Below are 15,282 nucleotides of genomic sequence, written 5' to 3' on the forward strand. Positions count from 1 at the left end.
TCACTGCTCACCTCCACCATCATAGGAGTGAGCTCTCAAACGCAGAGCTCAGAGCTACTGCATCAGTGAAGAGAAAGAGCATGTGAGGGGGTTTGAATACGAGAAAGAGCTCACTCCTGTGATGGTGGAGGTGAGCAGTGATGACTAGGCCTCACTTAGCAATGTCCTGGTAGTATTCCAGTCAGGCTTCAAATGTATGCAAATGGCCTACACTTATAGCCAATGGCTTTATTCAACTTTAGTCAAGAGCTGCACAGTTTGTTTTTATCTACAAATACCCCTTACCTGCATAGGCAAGTTTTTGTGAACTATCCTTTTTATTGAGGTGAACTATCCTTTTAACCACTTCAGCCCCAGAAGATTTGGCTGCTCAATGACCGGGCCATTTTTTGCGATACAGCACTGCGTTTCTTTAACTGACAATTGCGTGATCGTGCAACATTGTACCCAAACAAAATTGATGTACTTTTTTCCCCCACATAGAGCTTTCTTTTGGTGGTATTTGATCACCTCTGCGTTTTTTTTTTTTTGCGCTATAAACAACAGAATGAATGAATGAATGAATGAAATACTTATATAGCGCACAATGCGAACTGAATCGCCTCTAGGCGCTGTAGAAGAGCAACAAATCTGAAAAAAAACACTATGGGGGTTATTTACAAAAGGGAAATCCACTTTGCACTACAAATGCACTTAGAATTAAAGTCGCTGTAGATCCGAGGGGAGGAAGGAAAATAAAAAACAGCATTTTAGCTTGTACATGATTGGATGATAAAATCAGCAGAGCTTCCCCTCATTTCAGATCTTCCCCTCAGATCTACAGCAACTGCACTTCCAAGTGAACTTTGCAGTGCAAAGTGGATTTGCCTTTCATAAAAAACCCCCAATATCTTTTATTTTTTGCTACAATAGGTAGCCCAAATTTGAAAAAAATAAAATACGTTTTCCTCAGTTTAGGCCGATATGTATTCTTCTACATAGTTTTGGTAAAAAAAAAAAAAAAAATCGCAATAAGCGTATAATGATTTGTTTGCACAAAAGTTATATCGTCTACAAAATAGGGGATAGATTTATGGCATTTTTATTATTATTACTATTATTTTTTTTTTTTCACTAGTAATGGCGGCGATCTGCAATTTTTATCGGGACTGCAATTTTGCGGCAGACAAGTTAGACACTTTTGACACATTTTTTAGACCATTGACAATTATACAGAGATCAGTTCTATAAAAATGCACTGATTACTGTATAAATGTCACTGTCAGGAAAGGGGTTAACACTAGGGGGCGATCAACTGTGTCCCCTTCGTGTATTCTAACTGTAGGGGGAATGGGACTGAATAGGGGAGGAGAGAGATTTGTGTTCATACTTAGTATGAACGCACAATCTCTCTCTCTCCTCTCCTGTGAAAAACTGGGATTTGTGTGTTTACACACACAGATCCCGGTTCTGACTCTCTCACAAGTGATCGCCATTGCGGGTGCGCGCCTCCTACAGTGTCTTAAAGGGTCACCGTACGGTTACGGCGGTTCGCCCAGGGGAGCCAAACTGCCGCAGTAAAACTGTTGTGGCCAGTCAGGAAGAGCAAAGGGGTTATGGCGGGAAGGGGTTACGATGGGCACGTTCACTCCACTCTGGAAGATATCATGCATATCACATGGGGAAGGGGGGTTGAGAGCTCACTCCTATGATGGCGGGGGCACATAGTGACTGCTGGGAGTATTATAGCAACATTCCAAACAGGGCAGGAAAGGATGATGCTAGTTCTGGTAGTTTTTTTTTTAGCCAGGCTTCATGAGGTACGTCAATGGCCTACATCTATTTAAAGGGCACTATTCAACTTTGGTCAACTTCTACAGTTTGTTTTGTATCCACAGACACCCCTTAACTGCATAGTCAATTTTTATGGTAAAAGGTAAACTAACCCTTTAAAGTATAACTAAAGACAACATTTTTGTTTTAGTTTTGGATAGAGTGGAGAGGGATTAGAGCCCCTGACAGTTTGTATTGCTGTCTGTTTCCCTGTTGGGGAGATTTCCCCCTCTCTATTTGTCTAATACCGCGTACACACGATCAGACTATCCACCCAGGCGGACTTCGAAAGAAGTTTTGACTCAAAATTGTCCACCGGACTGCCGGGTGATGTCCCCTGGTGACCCCGCCCCATTATGATGTCACAGTCCCGGAAGATGCTGGGACTGTGACATCATAAGGGGTGGGGTCACCATGTAACATCACCCCGTGACCCTGCCCCTTGTCCCTATATAAGTCGCTGCACAACACATCCCTGTCATTATGGCCAGAGAGAGTGTCGAGTCAACATCTCAAGGAAAAAGAGAAGGCGGCGGCGGCGGCGACGACGACAGAAGACCGGGCAAGCGCTAGTGAGAGCAAGCAAGCGCAAGAGCTGGAAGAAGAAAGCGGAGGCCCGCAGAAGAACCGAAGAGGGGGACAAGACCCCAGAAGAGCGGCCCAAGACCCCGAAGTTGGAAGAAGACACCCGGACGGCGGCGACGACAATGAAGAAGAAAGCTGGGCTCCTCCGCTAGTAAAAGAGCAGAAGATAGTGGAAGAGTCCGGCTAAAAGACCCCCCCAAGACGGGAGAAAACCACCGGAGCTTTCCAATAAATTATTTTAAAAACTTGTGTTGTGTTTTTTATTTACACGTTTTTCACCAGGTGAATGAGTAGGGGTACATCGTACCCCTACTCATTCACAAAGGGTGGGGGGCCGGTATCTGGGGGCCCCCTTTTTAAAGGGGGCTCCCGGATTCTGATAAGCCTCCTGCCTGCAGACCCCGACAACCAACGGCCAGGGTTGTCGGGAAGAGGCCCTTGTCCTCATCAACATGGGGACAAGGTTCTTTGGGGTGGGGGGGCCACAGGGGCCCCTTCCCCAAAGCACCCCCCCCATGTTGAGGGCACGCGGCCTAGTACGGCTCAGGAGGGGGGGGGCGGGCGCTCGCTCGTCCCCACCCCCCTTCCTGACCGGCCAGGCTACTTGCTCGGATAAGGGTTTGACATGGACTTGGGGGGGAACCCCCACGCAGTTTTTTCGGCGTAGGGCTTCCCCTTTAGGTCCATACCAGGTGACGGGGCTCACGGGGTGTCGATCTCGCCAATGAAGGCGGCGACATTGACTTACTTCACTAGTTTCGTCTACCTGGAGCCGCGTTCAAAATGAACGGACTTTTCTCCGTGTGTGGGCAAGTTCGTTCATTTCAAAAGTCCAACGGACTCCCACCATAGTCCGGCGGATTGTCCGCTGGACCTAGTCCGCCAGAAATGTCCGTCATGTGTGGGCAGGTCCGCTCGTTCGGAAAGTCCGGTGGATAGTCTGATCGTGTGTACGTGGCATTATTCATCATTATAAAAATCACAAATTTGGGGTTGTCCCCAGAAAGTAATGAAGGGGAAATCTTTAGATGGGGACATTAGTTCTGGTGACCTGGAGGGCCCCCAAGGGAGTCCCTTAATTTGTAGGGATTTTTTTCTCACTTCCTGTTCTGGTTATGGGACAGAAACTGAAGGTAAAGTCCCCCAGTGGGACACAGATGGCAAAAAAAAAACTGACAGGTAATAAACCTCCCTTACTCTATCCAAAATGGGAAAAAAGTTTTGTCTATAGTTCTACTTTAACCGCCTCCCACCCACGCTATAGCTGAAAGACAGCTCCATTGTGGGCTCACATTGACGGGAGGGCATCTATGGATGTACTCTCATGACCGCGCTTCCTGCGCATCCCCTGTGGCACAGATCTGTGATCGCCCTATGCTTTGGACACAACTGGTCACAGATTGAGGAAAAGAGACACTCACAGCATCTCTTTAAAATGTGACCAGCTGTGTCCAATCAGAGCTCATCATGTTGACAGACAGACTGTTGACAGACTAAAATCTGACCGTTAGTACACTCCTCCGTCCAACTTTCGGCCAACAAATGTTGGATGGCAGGCTAGTAAATTTTCGGCGGACAATGGTCTGTTGTCAGATTTTCGTATCGTGTGTACACAAATCCGTCACACAAAAGTTGAAAGTACAAACATGCATGCTCGGAATTAGAGCTGCACGATTAATCGTCAAGAATCGTTATTGTGATTTTTTTTCCCCTTGCGATCTTGACAAAGGGTTTCCTGGTCTTCCCTATGCAGAGAATTTTCTCTCTGCTCTCAGCCCTCAAAAGTGAAGTCTGGGCAGTCTGCCAAGTTTTAAAACATTCTATCAGTGGAATGTTAAGTCTATACATTGTATCAATTTATCTTTTACATCAAAGGAATAGACTTGTGTATGTAAATTAGGAACGTTTAAGTTAAAATCATTTTTTTTTACTAGAAATTGCTAGACATTACTTAGAACCCTCAAACATTATATATATATATATATATATTTATAAATTTAGTAGAGACCCTAGAGAATAAAATGGTGGTTGCTGCAATATTTTATGTCACACTGTATTTGCGCAGTGGTCTTTCAAATAAAATTTTTTGGAAAAAATTACTTTAATGAATTAAAAAAAGAAAAAATAACCAGTAAAGTTAGGCAAATTTTTTTTTGTATAATGTGAAAGATTTTACCCCACGAGAATCGTGATCTTTTTATTCTAAGCAAAAAAAATAATGATTCTCATTTTGGCCAGAATCATGCAGCTCTACTCAGAATCAATGCTCACCAAACACAAAATTAGCAGAAGAGGTCCAAAGGGTGGCACTCAAGAGCTGAAATTCCTTGTAGTACGTCACTACGTTCGTGTTTGTTGGCCGACAATTGTGTACCGTTTGTATGCAAGACAAAATCCTGGCACACGCCCTTTGGACAAAAATCAGACGCTCGGTTGGACAACAATCTGATCGTGTGTACGAGGCTTAACTTTAAATTGGTAACCGTTAAAAACATTTAAAGCGTCGCCTATGGAGATATTTAAGTACCGTCGTTTGTCACCATTCCACAAGTGTGCCCAATGTTAAAGCATTGTTAGGTATCTATTTACTATCTATTTAACATCATCTTTCACATTATACAAAAAAATTGGGCTTGACCTTTACTTTTTTTTTTTTTTTATTCATGAAAGTGTATTTCTTCCAAAAGATTGCATTTGAAAGACAGCTGCACAAATACAGTGTGACATAAAATATTGCAATGACCGCCATTTTATTCTCTAGGGCAGTGATGGTGAACCTTGGCACCCCAGATGTTTTGGAACTACATTTCGCAGGTTGCTTATGCACTCTGCAGTGTAGTCAAGCATCATGGGAAATGTAGTTCCAAAACATCTGGGGTGCCGAGGTTCGCCATCACTGCTCTAGGGTTTGTGCAAAAAAAAAATTGATAATGTTTGGGGGTTCTAAGTAATTTTCTAGCACAAAATACTGATTTTCACTTGTAAACAACAAATGTCAGAAAAGCCTGGTTGGCAAGTGGTTAATTTGCAGGGATTTCATCTCACTTCCTGTTCGGGTTATGGGACAGGAAGTGAAGGGAAATCTCTGCAGTGGGACACAGATGGCAACAAATCTGACAGGGGTTATGAGCCTCTTTTACGCTATCCAAAATGGAAAAAAAAAGTGTTCTACATACATACAACATACATTAAAGGGTAAGGTAAGGTGCAGTGATGCACAGATCTGATGGGGCATCATTGCAAAATACAGGAGGGTAGCATTATCCCCCCTCCAAGAATCTGCAGAGTCACAGATGCAGGTAAGTCGGCACAGCCTGGACTGTGTGCACACAGCTGTTAATGAATACATGTATGACATCACAGAGGAGGGAGAAGTGTGCTGCAATCCTTGTACAATGACCTGCTGCTTGCCTGGTTGGAGGCGTGACGGCAATGACAGCTGGGAGGAGCTAAGGGGATCTGATTGTCATTGGATAATATCTGCACACAGAACTTTATGAAGTCCCCGCCCACAGCAGGTCACGTGTAGCACTCACCCTCCTCGCTGCCCTCCAGGTGGGTGATTTGCACCTCTCTGTGTCCGGCCGCGGAGCTCACCCCCCTCTGCACAACCCTCCGGGCCACGGCCAGCTGCCGCACCAACAGCCCCATTGCCTCCGTGCCGTGTAAGAGAGCGCCACCTATTGCCACAGACAGGAACCCCATCCACACTGTACAGAGGTTCCGCTGACCCTTGTGACTGGCACGCCTCTACCACCTGATTGGTCTACGTCCTTCCAGCAGGTCCGCCCCCTTAAGCCAGCCCTTGTATTACTTCGGGGTGTCCGAAGTAGAGGAGAGGATCGCCGCTTTAGGATCACTACCGGAGTTGTTTGTGGGTGCAGAGTGCTGATTGTCGCTGTACTAGTCCGGGAAGAGGTCCGATCGTCGCCGGGAACATGGGATCCATCCAGAGGAAGGTGTATGTGGTGGGAGTCGGCATGACCAAGGTGTGTCCGGGGGTCTGGGATGAGACTGGGGGGTCAGGGGGGGGTGGTGATGTCACAGGAGGGGAGCTGGAACTACAATTGGGAGAAGAAAGGTGGGATGGGGGATCTGGGGGCGAGGGAAGGAGCGATGGGGGATCCTGGAGCGATAGTGAAGGATGGAGCGATGGGAGATCCCGGGATGAAGGAAGGAGCAGTTGGGGATCCCAGGGCGAAGGAAGGAGCGATGGGCAATCCCGGGGTGAAGGAAGGAGTGATGGCGAGGGAAGGAGCGATGGGGGATCCTGGAGCGATAGTGAAGGATGGAGCGATGGGGGATCCTGGAGCGATAGTGAAGGATGGAGCGATGGGGGATCCTGGAGCGATAGTGAAGGATGGAGCGATGGGGGATCCTGGAGCGATAGTGAAGGATGGAGCGATGGGGGATCCCGGGATGAAGGAAGGAGCAGTTGGGGATCCCGGGTCGAAGGAAGGAGCGATGGGCAATCCCGGGATGAAGGAAGGAGTGATGGCAAAGGAAGGAGCGATGGCGAGGGAAGGAGCGATCCCGGGGCGAGGTAAGGAGCGATGGGAGATCCCGGGGCGAGGGAAGGAGCGAAGGATGGAGTGATGGGGGATCCTGGGATGAAGGAAGGAGCAGTTGGGGATCCCGGGGGGCGAAGGAAGGAGCGATGGGGGATCCTGGGGCAAAGGAAGGAGCGATGGCGAAGGCTGGAGCGATGGGGGATCCCGGGGCGAAGGAAGGAGCGATGGCGAAGGCTGGAGCGATGGGGGATCCCGGGGCGAAGGAAGGAGCGATGGCGAAGGCTGGAGCGATGGGGGATCCCGGGGCGAAGGAAGGAGCGATGGCGAAGGCTGGAGCGATGGGGGATCCCGGGGCGAAGGAAGGAGCGATGGCGAAGGCTGGAGCGATGGGGGATCCCGGGGCGAAGGAAGGAGCGATGGCGAAGGCTGGAGCGATGGGGGATCCCGGGGCGAAGGAAGGAGCGATGGGGGATCCCGGGGCGAAGGAAGGAGCGATGGCGAAGGCTGGAGCGATGGGGGATCCCGGGGCGAAGGAAGGAGCGATGGGGGATCCCGGGGCGAAGGCTGGAGCGATGGGGGATCCCGGGGCGAAGGAAGGAGCGATGGCGAAGGCTGGAGCGATGGGGGATCCCGGGGCGAAGGAAGGAGCGATGGCGAAGGCTGGAGCGATGGGGGATCCCGGGGCGAAGGAAGGAGCGATGGCGAAGGCTGGAGCGATGGGGGATCCCGGGGCGAAGGAAGGAGCGATGGCGAAGGCTGGAGCGATGGGGGATCCCGGGGCGAAGGAAGGAGCGATGGCGAAGGCTGGAGCGATGGGGGATCCCGGGGCGAAGGAAGGAGCGATGGCGAAGGCTGGAGCGATGGGGGATCCCGGGGCGAAGGATGGAGCGATGGGGGAACCTGGGGCGAAGGAAGGAGCGATGGCGAAGGATGGAGCGATGGGGGATCCCAGGATGAAGGAAGGAGCAGTTGGGGATCCCGGGGCGAAGGAAGGAGCGATGGGCGATCCCGGGGTGAAGGAAGGAGCAGTTGGGGATCCCGGGGCGAAGGATGGAGCGATGGGGGATCCCAGGATGAAGGAAGGAGCAGTTGGGGATCCCGGGGCGAAGGAAGGAGCGATGGGCGATCCCGGGGTGAAGGAAGGAGTGATGGCAAAGGAAGGATCGATGGGGGATCTCGGGATGAAGGAAGGAGCAGTTGGGGATCCCGGGGCGAAGGAAGGAGCGATGGTGAAAGAAGAAGCGATGGGGGACCTTGAGGGCGAAGGAAGGAGTGATGGCGAAGGACTGAGCGATTGGGGATCCGGGATGAAGGAAGGAGCGATGGGGGATCTCGGGGTGGGGAGGTTATAAAATAAATCTTCATCACAGTACAGAGGGGAGGATGGGAAAAGTCACATTCACCTGTAATAATAAAGACACCTTTGATGTCGGCACACGGATCACCCTGACCACTTAACACCAATCCTGCTGGCCCTTTAAGGGGTTCTTTACACTGCAGGCTCTTGATTGTGTGATCACTGCAAGTGGCTATCACAATAGTCATGTGATCAGGAGCCTGTCCAACTATAATAAGACTTGCCTGTAGCTGCCCTGGATATGTCCTAAACCTGCAAGGTTTCGGAGATATCCCCTGTATTTGCATGTGCCGACCTCATCGGCACTTGCGCATTGAAACAACGGCATGTACGTGCCGTTGCTTCAGTTAGACTGTGCTGTAACCTGCAGGTCCCACGCACATGCATGCTCCGGCCAATCACATTGCTGGAGCCCGCTATACCCGCAAGTAACTCCTAAAAACTATATCCCCGGAGCGGTGAATGGGGACTGCTGTGGTGAATGAGGACTGCTGATATCAGTTAAGTAATACATAATGAGCTAGTATGCTATGCATACTAGCTCATTACAGTGGTGTGAAAAAGTGTTTGCCCCCTTCCTCATTTCCTGTTCCTTTGCATGTTTGTCACACTTAAGTGTTTCGGAACATCAAACCAATTTAAACAATAGTCAAGGACAACACAAGTAAACACAAAATGCAATTTGTAAATGAAGGTGTTTATTATTAAAGGTGAAAAAAATCCAAACCATCATGGCCCTGTGTGAAAAAGTGATTGCCCCCCCTTGTTAAAACATACTATAACTGTGGTTGTCCACACCCGAGTTCAATTTCTCTAGCCACACCCAGGCCTGATTATTGCCACACCTGTTCACAATCAAGGCATCACTTAAATAGGAGCTGCTTGACACAGTAAGGTCCACCAGAAGATCCTTAAAAGCTACACATCATGCCGAGACCCAAAGAAATTCAGGAACAATTGAGAAAGAAAGTAATTGAGATCTATCAGTCTGGAAAGGGTTATAAAGCCATTTCCAAAGCTTTGGGAATCCAGCAAACCACAGTGAGAGCCATTATCCACAAATGGCGAAGACATGGAACAGTGGTGAACCTTCCCAGGAGTGGCCGGCCGCCCAAAATTACCCCAAGAGCGCAGCGACGACTCATCCAAGAGGTCACAAAAGACCCCACAACAACGTCCAAGGAACTGCAGGCCTCACTTGCCTCAGTTAAGGTCAGCGTTCATGCCTCCACCATCAGGAAAAGACTGGGCAAAAATGGCCTGCATGGCAGAGTTCCAAGAAGAAAACCACTGCTGAGCAAAAAGAACATCAAAGCTCGTCTCAATTTCTCCACAACACATCTTGATGATCCCCAAGACTTTTGGGACAACATTCTGTGGACCGATGAGACAAAAGTGGAACTCTTTGGAAGGTGTGTGTCCAAGTATATCTGGCGTAGAAGGAACACTGCATTTCATAAAAAGAACATTATACCAACAGTAAAATATGGTGGTGGTAGTGTGATGGTCTGGGGCTGTTTTGCTGCTTCAGGACCTGGAAGACTTGCCGTGATAAAAGGAACTATGAATTCTGCTGTCTACCAAGAGATCCTGAAGGAGAATGTCCGACCATCTGTTCGTGTACTCAAGCTGAAACGAACTTGGGTTCTGCAGCAGGACAATGATCCTAAACACACCAGCAAGTCCACCACCGAATGGCTGAAGAAAAACAAAATGAAGACTTTGGAGTGGCCTAGCCAAAGTCCTGACCTGAATCCTATTGAGATGTTGTGGTATGACCTTAAAAAGGCCGTTCATGCTCGAAAACCCTCTAATGTAACTGAATTAGGACAATTCTGCAAAGATGAGTGGGCCAAAATTCCTCCAGGACGCTGTAAAAGCCTCATTGCACGTTATCGCAAACGCTTGGTTGCAGTTGTTGCTGCTAAGGGTGGCCCAACCAGTTATTAGGTTTAGGGGGCAATCACTTTTTCACACAGGGCCATGATGGTTTGGATTTTTTTTCACCTTTAATAATAAACACCTTCATTTACAAATTGCATTTTGTGTTTACTTGTGTTGTCCTTGACTATTGTTTAAATTGGTTTGATGTTCAGAAACACTTAAGTGTGACAAACATGCAAAGGAACAGGAAATGAGGAAGGGGGCAAACACTTTTTCACACCACTGTATGCCTTTTGTCTTGCGTGTGTTTTTTTTTTTTTTTTGTCTTGGGTTTACAACCTCTTTAATGCACAATTTCACAACTTTGACATGCGTTAGTAAAACCGTACATATCATCACAACTACTTTGTACATCCAGATGGATTGTACTACTTTTTTTTCCAGGACAAATATGGCTTTCGTTTGTTGATAAATGGATATCTCCTGATATTATTTTTATCAAAGGAAAATAGCCCAAAATAGTAAAAGAAAAATTCCTCTATGCTGTATTTTTCTTGCTACTACCATAACCTTCAATCAAAGAACAACCCAAAATAAATTCTCCTGCTCCTGACAACCAAAGCAATACCACATATATGTATGTTTAGTAGTTATTTGTATCCATACTACAGCCCAGAAACAATAGAGTAAGTTTTTACTTCTTCTTTTTTTTTTTTTTTATTCTACAGGGGATATATAAAAAAAAAAACTCTACACACTCCTGTTAAGATGTCAGGTTTCTGTGATGTATTTTTGGTCCTATTTTAATAATCTGAATTGTTTTAGTCAACGAAATTTAACAGTGCATTAAAAGTGGAAAAAGTTATAACTTTTGATGCAGTGTTAATTTAGTAGACTAAAATACAATCAAAACTAAAACAATTCAGATGATTAAAATACAACCAAAACGAAAATGCCATTTTAGTCAAAAGACTATGACTAAGCACAAAGTGAAATACGCAAATACGCGGCCCGATTGGGGGGGGGGGGGGGGGGATTAAGCGTGCCAATATTATAACAAAATGTCAACTTCACACGCTCAATCACGAAAAGGATATTTAACGTAAACTATTTGAGTAACGAGAAATTTAACATCCTGCAACTTCACACCTCAGATGAGCCCCAATTCATGCACTTTCACACCTCAGAACACTGTACTATCCTGCACATCTGCCCCACCACTGTACCCCCCTGCTCAATTGTGCCACCACTGTAACCCCCTGTACATCTGCCCCACCAATTCCCCCTATTCTCATCTGCCCCACCATTGTACCTCCATGCACATCTGCTCCACCACTGAACCATCTTCTCATCTGTCCCAACACTGAACTTATCTGCCCCATCTGTCTCACTGCTGAACCCCCTTCTCATCCCTCCCACCACTGTACCCCCTTTCTCATCTGCCCCACCACTGTACCTCCCTGCACATCTTCTCCACCGCCGTATCCCCATGCTCTTCTGACTCACTACTGAATCATCTTCTCATCTGTCCTAACACTGAACCCTCTGCTCATCTTCTGCCCCACCAATACACCTCCTTTCACATCTGCCCCACTGCTCTAATCCGCTCATCTGGCCCAACACTGAACCCCCCTGCTCTTCTGTCCCACTGTGGAACCCCATTCTCATCTCTTCCACCACTGTACCTCCCTGCACATCTGTCACACTGTTGTACCCTCCTGCTCTTCTGTTCCACTTCTGAACCCCTTCTGCTCACCCTATGATATGCAGAGTGGTGAAAGGAAGCAGAGATGAGACATCTACCTGTCCTGGCACACTCATCCTGACCCACCTCTCGCATCCAGCCCACATGCTTGTATGGGATGTCAAATACAAGCACCTGGAATGGATGCACAATGAGCTCAGGTCAGGGGTACTTTCTGAAAGCAGTGGGCCTGTGTGCAGGATTATAAGTTGGGCCCCCGCAGCAGACAAAAGGTGATTGGGTGCGATTCTTCATTGTGCTGAACACTGACTGACTGTGGCCAAGATCCTTCCTTTCTCCTGGAAACGGGGACCCCCCCCCCCCCCACCAGCAGAACTGCACCCAATCTCTTCCCCATCACAAAAGTGGAGGATTGCAGCTACAGCAAAGTTAGAGAACCAAACAATGTTTCCTATCTTTTAAAATGTGTGGGGGCACAGTGCCTCCCCCGCAGTGCAGGTGCAGCGCGGGGAGTTCTGAAATTGGAATGTATGACGCCGCATACACACAAGCGGAATGTCCGACAGAAAAAGTCCGACCGGAGCTTTTCATGGTATATTCCAATCGTGTGTATACCGCATCTGACTTTTTACGTCAAATTCGGACGGACCTAGAAATGGAACATGTTCTAAATGTTTCCGACTGAACCAATTCCTATCCTAACCGCTCGTCTGTATGCTGTTCCGACGAACCAAAAATGACGAATGCTCTGAGTCAAGTATGCGACAGAAGCTATTGGCCTTCCTTTTTCTAGTCTGTTGTACGTCACCGCGTTATTGACAGTCAGACTTTGGTGTGACCGTGTGTATGCAAGAGATGGTATTCCATCGGAAAAACCTTCAGAGTTCATGGGCATTGGTGTTTCACTGACACTTCCCTGTGCTGCTCTGCTGATGGGAAGGGAGTCGAGTGCCAGCAAGAGGCTTTGCCTGCCACTTGCGTCACTGGTGCCGGGTGTTGCCTACCCCTGATCTAGACCATTCAGCCAACAAGTTGCATCTTGTCCCTTTTCTGTATCAGCAATGTGTATTATACTGTGATAACCCGCAACCATTGTTAGTTTGTACCGCAAGATGTTTGTAACAAAATGCAACACAATGTCCAATAAAAATCTCTTGAATCAATAAAATTTGCGATCCTCATTTTGATCAGAATCGCACAGCTCTACGGACTGAAGAACATTTGTTTTTGTCCAGTTCACACAAAACAAATGTACAGTACATGCAAATTCACTGGATGAATGGCTGTACAATATATTGTTAGAAAAGATTTAACCTTCGCATTAAGATGTGGAATAGACTTCCTTAAGAACTACTCAGTGTTTTAGAAAAGCATTCCTAAATGCAAATATAACTGGATATTAACATTTTATAGGGTAACACCAGGGGCGAATGCCCCCAGTGAAGACCCAGACAGCAAAAAACAAAAGCCTGGCAGGGGATCTTACCCTTTCCACTGTTATCTAAAACAAACAAAATATGCTTTTCAATATACTCGTAATGTATAGAAAGGCTGCAGAATCCTGATCTGCACTCTTATGTTAGGCCACCCGGTTCTCGAGGTTGTATTATATTCTGTGTGTGTGTGTGTGTGTGGGGGGGGGGGGTTTATAATTTATCTGATATATTCACATATAAAGTATCAATAATGATCTGTTTTCTACTTTCAGTTTCTGAAGCCTCGTGATGCCGTTGATTATACAGACATGGCAAAGGAAGCTGGTGAGAGGAGGAGACCAGTCATGTTGTTTTCTCTGCATCAAAGATGATTATTGAGCATCAAATCGCTATATAATTCAGTCCCCTTATTATTCCAGAATCTAAATGGGAGACCTGAACTCTCCATAAAGGGTTTATTTAGGGCATTACTTGTGGTTCTGGGACAAAAGACAGGGAAATAAATACTTTTTAAGCTGGCTATACATGGATCGAAATTTGGCATGTTTGGGCAACCTGGTTGTACACAAGTCAATCCTGAACGATCAGTCCTGCCAGCTATAGCTGCACACCCTAATCATTGTGTTCTGCTGGCAGGGAAGTCTCCCCACAGGCAGAACACAATAGCTCTGTGGGAGGGATTCCCCCATCAACACTGACACTGTTGCTTTTGGAGCTCTGCATGAAATCCGTGTGTAACAAATACTGTATATTATAAAAATTTTATATGAAAACTGCATATAAATTTGTTTCTGTGAAAATGAGGCAAAACAAAATGTTCTCAGGCTATATCCTCTACAGTTCAAATTAGAGGTGCAACAGATCAAAAAACTCACCGGATCTTTCCTCGGATCAGAGTCACGGATCGGATGATTTTTCGGATCAGCAAATACTAATTGAATTTGCAAAAACCTGTGAAAATTCCACCACCATATAGTCCCCACTGTAATATACATCTCCCCCACTGTAATATTGGCTGAGCATGGTTGGGTATTGCACAGTAGGGAGGGATGACTGTGACTGCACTTGTCACAGAGCAGCGCTGTGGGCACTACAGATGCAGCCCAGAGCGCTGCTGCCATCCGATCTCTCCCCACCACTGTACAGATCAGTACACAGAGGGGAGAGAGGAACTGGCATCATCATGACATCAGTTTGTTTACAAGTAATCGCTCCGTCATTTGACGGAGCGATCACATTGTAAACGCTGACGGGTGCACCAAGATGGCCGCCGCTTTGGAACTAGGCAGAAGCCGCGGCCTTTCCTAAGGCCGAGATCGCGGAGTGCTCAGTGGATTGCGGCGTGTGTCGATCCGAACGGGGTGATCACGGTGACGATCCATTGCAACCCTAGTTCAAATGTATGCATGTGAAAAATATCACCTTATGGCCACTAGATGGAGATGAGGAGAATACTTATTTTCTATGATTGTGCGTGTCATCTAGTGACCATAACCTGACGTTTTCTTAATTTACACATTAGATTTGTAATAAAAATAAATAAAATATATATATATATATATATATATATATATATATATATATATATCTCTCTATCTATCATTTGATTTTTGCACAGAATGAATTTACATGCAGTTTCAATGGACAAACTCCTATGCCCCTCCTTCTTTTTAATAACATTTTATAAGTGTGTGTGTGTGTGTGTGTGTGTGTGTGTGTGTGTGTGTGTGTGTGTGTGTGTGGGGGGGGGGGTGTGTTAACAAAATAGTATACTTGGAATATCATATTGGGTTATTAGAACTATGAGGGCAATAAGAAGCAGCCAAGCTTTCACTGGCTCCTTCTGAATTAAAGCGAAGCTCCACCCATACTGCCTACAGTATTTGTAGCTGCTGACTTCTACTTTTTTTGTTGGGGGCTAGAGTTCCGCTTTAGTCCCTTTTTCCAAGATGATATTGTGAAACCCATATGAAAGAATTGTGATAGATGATG

General features: G+C 46.8%; 2 protein-coding genes across 2 annotated transcripts in view; one reads left to right on the top strand and one right to left on the bottom strand.

The window, feature by feature from the left end:
* The window catches only part of ECHDC2 (enoyl-CoA hydratase domain containing 2), a 33,249-nt gene extending 27,147 nt beyond the window's left edge, over positions 1 to 6,102 (bottom strand). Inside the window, exon 1 of the mRNA XM_077453313.1 lies at positions 5,934 to 6,102. Within this exon, the coding sequence (XP_077309439.1) occupies positions 5,934 to 6,102 (169 nt within the window). The remainder of the gene's footprint in view (positions 1 to 5,933) is intronic.
* A 135-nt stretch (positions 6,103 to 6,237) lies between these two features.
* Positions 6,238 to 15,282, top strand: part of SCP2 (sterol carrier protein 2) — a 60,120-nt gene continuing 51,075 nt past the window's right edge. Inside the window, exons 1-2 of the mRNA XM_077453312.1 lie at positions 6,238 to 6,386; positions 13,563 to 13,614. Coding sequence (XP_077309438.1) covers positions 6,336 to 6,386; positions 13,563 to 13,614 — 103 coding nt within the window. The 5' untranslated portion in view covers positions 6,238 to 6,335. The remainder of the gene's footprint in view (positions 6,387 to 13,562; positions 13,615 to 15,282) is intronic.

This window comes from Lithobates pipiens, unplaced genomic scaffold (assembly GCF_037356315.1).
Source record: "Lithobates pipiens isolate NorthernLeopardFrog02 unplaced genomic scaffold, aLitPip1_a1.2 Scaffold_23, whole genome shotgun sequence".
NCBI classification, from domain to species: Eukaryota; Metazoa; Chordata; class Amphibia; order Anura; family Ranidae; genus Lithobates; species Lithobates pipiens.